The sequence below is a fragment of the Propithecus coquereli genome, unplaced genomic scaffold (assembly GCF_000956105.1).
Source record: "Propithecus coquereli isolate 6110/MARCELLA unplaced genomic scaffold, Pcoq_1.0 Scaffold224, whole genome shotgun sequence".
Classification (NCBI taxonomy): Eukaryota; Metazoa; Chordata; class Mammalia; order Primates; family Indriidae; genus Propithecus; species Propithecus coquereli.
The window spans coordinates 3,924,112-3,929,423 of NW_012147634.1; the positions used below are offsets into that span (position 1 = coordinate 3,924,112).

At 60.4% G+C, this 5,312-nt stretch overlaps 1 protein-coding gene across 1 annotated transcript; it reads right to left on the bottom strand.

Moving 5' to 3' along the window:
* Positions 1-352: 352 nt before the first annotated feature.
* Positions 353-3,326, bottom strand: SNX22 (sorting nexin 22). Its single transcript, XM_012645066.1, has 7 exons — positions 3,201-3,326; positions 2,740-2,823; positions 2,227-2,331; positions 1,644-1,738; positions 1,280-1,312; positions 1,001-1,068; positions 353-558 (listed from the first exon to the last, which is right to left on the bottom strand). The coding sequence occupies exons 1-7, from the start codon at positions 3,273-3,275 to the stop codon at positions 437-439; spliced, it is 582 nt and encodes a 193-aa protein (XP_012500520.1). The 5' UTR covers positions 3,276-3,326; the 3' UTR covers positions 353-436.
* Between the last annotated feature and the right edge of the window lie 1,986 nt (positions 3,327-5,312).

The following is a 5,312-nucleotide window of genomic DNA, read 5'->3' on the forward strand; positions in this document are numbered from 1 at the left end:
GTAGTGTAAGAACAAATCATCTTCCATTACCGAAGGATGACCGTGAGTAATTGTACTATTACTTTATTAAAAGTACACATCTATGGTAGGAAAAGATACTGGTGTGAAGTTCTATGGCCTTATGATGTCATGCTTTTGTTTTCTTTGTTATGGGTTACCATTATAATTAGGGTGAGGGGTAGGATAGAGATTGGGGTTGGGGTAGGGTTAGCATTAAGAGGTTAGGCTTAGGGTTACAAGATATGGGGGTTAGAGCTAGTGGTATAGGGGTTGTGTTGGGGTTGAGGATGGGGTAGTGGTAGAATAGGGTTAGGAGGTTAAGGTAGGGTGAGTGCTATGGTCATGTTTAGGGTTAGGTAGTTAGGGTTGGAGGCTTAGGGTTAGGATGAGGGGTAGAGATAGGCCTACAGTTAGGGTTAGGGGCACTCTAGGCTGGTCAGGGCATTGGTGGCAGAGGAGCAGGGTGACTGGCAGCCTCTGGCTGATCTTTAGCTGGGCTGATGCTGAAGCTGTAGAGGCCCTGGAGCACACCATTCACCACCACGTTGGGCAGAAGTTCTGTGGGACAGAAGTAAACAGGAGGAAGTTGAGGGCTGTAGGGGAAGGGGAGGTGGGGGCAGGTCTGACCTCAGGCCTGCAGCTTCCTGAGCTCTTGCCCATGGGCTCAGCACCCCCTTGGGAGTAGGAGCCCCTGCCAAGGCAGAGATAACAGCTGTCCACCCCAAATGACATCTTGGCATTCCCAGGTCACATTCTGTTCACATCAGCTTTGTAAAGCCAGGCTGCCCAGGAATGGAGACCAGGGGAGCAGAGCTTATTTCACTAGTGTCTGCAAAGCAGGCCACAGCGGCACAGGAGCAGCACCTGGTGGCCTCAAAGGAGAATGGCAGGACGGACATGCTGCCCGGGGGCCCTGGGAACCGAGAAGTGGCAAGTTCGCCCGCACTACCCTGGTACCTAGGTCCTAAATGTGGAATACAGGTCACAGGTACCTCCTCACCTGGGGAGGGGGTGCAAATGTAGGGGTCCACGCAGAAGCTCACGACAGGCCGGTGGTGCAGCTGCGAGCTGGGAGGAAAGACAGCCATGAACCATGGAGGGGAGAGACTAGGCACTGAGATCACCAGGGACCCACAATGGAAAAGGTGAATGGGAGGTGGGCTCAGAAGGCACCAACGAGAAAACACCACAGGGACCGGCCAGAGGCAGCAGGCCGCCTCCCAGCACGCGGCCACTAGGGGGCATCAGGAGCCAGGCACAGGCCAGGGCTTTGACTTGCCTGCTGTCGCTAGGCAGGAACTCCCCCAGGGCGCTGAAAAGAAGAGAGACACTGTAAGCTGCCTGGGGATGCCGGGAGAGCGTGAGGAAGGGGTGGAGACACAGAAGCCCAGAACGTCACCTCCCAGGGGACCACTGCTTCTATTTCTAACAAGCCCAGTTCCGCAGGGGGCTGGGGTAACCAAGGCTGTCCAAAAAAAAACCCCTCTACCTGGGTCAAGAAAGCTGATGAGGAAAGTCATGTCTCAGAAGGAGGGAGAACTAGGGCCTGGCAGACGTGACCTGGAAAAGGGCTTTGCCTCCAAAACCCTTCCTCACCTGCTTGCTGCTGAGAGCCCCTGTCCCCCCAACACTAGCCCTCTTACCCCCAGCTGCCAGCCTTGGGGTCTGTAGGGAAATGCCGAAGTCTCAGGAATTCCAGTAACTCTTTGGGCACATCCTGGTTCAGGTACAGGATGCCCTGGAGAAGAGACAGGAAACCTATTCATCAGATCCAGCTACTAATTTGCACAGCCCAGAGCAAGTGAAAATGCAGAACCCTTTGTTCCAAAATAATTAATTTCAAGACAGCAGTTAAACCAAGCCTCAGGGCCCTTCTGAGTGCGGAGCCCCGTGTGACCACACGGCTTGTACCCCATGCAGTGGCCCATCTTTGCTGTTGGGGGAAGGACACCCCTACATCCCATCATGAGGGCAACACAGGATGTCACCCTGGAGGGGAACAGAACTAGCTTTCATTGGGCTGAGACTGCTCTCCTCCCTGTTACCTCATTCAATCCTTTCAACAGCCCAGAGAGGGATGTTTGGACCCATTACTGTTCAGAAAATTGATGCTTGGGGTAGTGAATAACATCCTAAGTTTGGGGTCCCTTCGTATTCGCACACCTCTGTCTGGGTCACATCCCCGGTACAACAGGCTGGGGGCAACCGAGTGTGTCCCGCGCACACCTGGATATAGGCTTCCAAGCCCTGTCGGCGCTGCTCCAGTCCTCTGGTCCTCCAGTTGGGCAGGCGTTTCGAGGGGAAGTCAGGCACTTTGTACAGTTTCTTGATCTGCTGGAGGTGCCCGCGGTGTGATCGCGACATCCCAGCTCAGCCCCCAAGCCCACTTCACCATAGCCAAGAGCCCTCCCCAGTCCTCCCCTTCGGGGTCTATCCTGGAACAGACCCTGGTGAGTGGTGGTCGGGACAGCGGCGAGGGAGGCCCCAACCCACCCCCAGACGCTCAGGGGCTGGCCGGCAGCGCAGAGCTAGGGCCAGTGACAGCTGGGACCTGCCCTCCTGCGCCCTCCCTGCGATGGACCCCACAGCCCGCCCGGAGTCTGCCCAAGACCTGAGCCCTCCTGGCCCCGGGGCCAGGCAACGGGGGTGGCCGAGGCTGGGGCCGGAGCTCGCCCTCCCGCCCCCATGGGGCCGGGCAGGAGCTGTGCCGGAGTCAGTCGGTCGTCGGCGCCGCCTCACCCGCTTGTGCAGCGCGTGGAACTCGCTGTAGCGCCGTAGCACGGTGTGTCTGCGCCCGCTGCACAGCACCTCCACTCGGAACACCTGGCGGGCGCGGGGTGTGCGTGAGGCCCCGGGGAGGACGCGGCTAGACCTGCGCCCGGCGAAGCACCCCACCTCCTGCGCTCAAAGGCACAAAGCCGCCTTGCAACGCCGCCCTGCCCGGGGAGACTCCCGCGCTCCCCGCACACCTGGAGAAAGGGCTGGCGGACTCGCCCACCTGCTCCGTGTGGTCCCTCAAGAGCCCGAACTATGGTCCGCGGGGCCGGCAAATCAAGGCCCCGAAACCCTCGACAAGTTGCCCCCCGACGGTCCGGCCCGCCGCGCCCGGATGCTCCAGCCCGGGTGCAGGGTCCCCACCTCGCTCGGCGCGGGGAAATTCGGCAGGTCCCGCGCCCTCCCCAGCCACTTGTCCCGCTCACCATGTGGCCTTTCTCTGGGCTCTGCCTGGGCCCCTCGGCCTCGGGCCCCACCGACGGGATGTGAACTTCCAGCATCCGCGCCCCGGACCGGCCCCTGCTGGCGAGACGCTCGAAGCCCGAGCTCCGCGGCGCGGACTGGGGACCCCGCGAGCCGGCCCCGCCCCCTCTGGCCCCGCCCCGCCGACCCCGCCCCGGGCGTTCCCCCGCGCCGGGTCCTGAGCCCGGGAGATTAGGCGGGGAGCAGGGTGGCGGGGCCCCAGCGCCGCCCCGGAGTCCGGTGGAGCCGCAGCGTGGGGTGGGGGGCGCTGGGCGGGAAGCCGCCATTCGCCGGACAGCTGGTGAGCGCCCGCGGATGCCAGGACGCGGGCGAGCCAAAATTTCGCCTATTCTTTGTGGAGCGCTGAGGACTATGGCCTCGGGCGCCGGGCGCGGACGGAGGCGGGGCTCAGGCCTCAGCGCCTGCCCTGGGGACCAACCAGCGACGTTCCCTGCGATCCCGGACCCTTCCCGGGACCAGGCGGCCCCCAGCCCCTTCCCTCCTTTCAGCCTGGTCGCTGGGAGCGCGGCCTGGAGACCCCAGCTGAGGCCACACCTGAGTCAGGCTCGGCTCCAACCTGGCTTCAGTGTCCCCCTTCCGCAGCATCCACGGGCCCGTCCATTCGTTCCTTCTTTAAATCTGTCCGTCCATCCAGCCACTCATATCTTTCGGCCCTAACCTGCTCCAGGCTATTTGCCAGGAAGAGGCAGTTTAGGGACCGAGGCTCCGATCTGGGGGTCAGACAGCCTGGATTTCAGGAACTGCGTAGGCCTGCTGTCCCCAACCCCCCGGGGCCGCAGACTGGTGCTGGTCCGTGGCCTGTTAGGAACTGGGTCACACACCAGGAGGTGAGGGGCGAGCGAGGGAAGCCTCATCTGTATTTACAGCCACTCCCCGTCACTCGCATCACTGCCTGAGCTCCGCCTCCTGTCAGAGCAGCGGTGGCCTTAGATTCTCACAGGAGCGCAAATCGCAAACCCACTGTAAGCTGCGCGAGCGAGGGATCCAGGCTGCAGGCTTCTTACGGCAATCTAACGCCTGACGGTCTGAGGTGGAGCTGAGGCGGTGATGCTAGCGCTGGGGAGCGGCTGCAAATACAGCTTATCATTAGCAGAGAGGTTCGACTGCACAATGAATGCAATGAGCTTGAATCATCCCGAAACCGTCTCCCCATCCCACCCCCCGTGGAAAAATTGTCTTCCATGAAACCGGCTCCTGGTGCCAAAAAGGTTGGGGACCACTGGTGTAGACTTTGCTAATCTGCAAAGTAGGGATAATATGCCTCCTTCAGAAGAGTGTGTAAAAATTGAGATGATTCATGTGCAGCCCTTAACAGAGGTGTAGAGTAAATGGCAGCTTGATTGTGGGCTTGTCCTGGGTGGATAGGATAGGGGGGTACAGGGCAGTGAGTGGGGAAGAGGGACTGTGGGTGGTGGCACCAGGCTGCTCTTTTCCACCCCTCTGGGCAGGGGCTTCCTGGGTATGTGGCAGGAATTTAGTCCAGAACTCTCTCACCCCATGTGTTGGCAAGGGCTTCTGCTCTCACTTCTCAAACCCCCACCCTCAGCTGTAGGGGCGCTGCTGCCATTCACAGCACCGTGGCAAGAGTCCTCTTCCCCACAACTTCCCCCCACAGAGGTCCTGTGAGGTGCGGAAGGGGAGGCCCCACTTTTCAGGAGCTCACACCTAGTGGGAGGTCTTGGGGTGGGAAGGGGGAAGCAGAGTGCCTGTCTTAGAGGCTGGGGCTGGGGGGAGTCTCACCCCCTCCCCTGCTAGTGCAGAGGTGCCTCTGAACTGGAGCGGAAACTCTCCAGCCCCAACCCTGCCTCTAGAGAAGGGCTGAGAAGACGATCCCAAAATGGGACAAGTAGGTCTCACCAATACTATGTCCCGCACCTTCTTCTTCCAAATTCCACCTCACAAGGGCCCCAGAATCAGGAAGCTGAAACTTCCCAGATCCTGGTGTGGACCCCTGGAAGGGAAACAATGCTCACTGAGGAGAAGTGCCACGCTTTCATTTCCTCCCTGGCACGCCAGGGCCCCGTCATTCAGAGACAGCTCTCCTTGGCCTACAA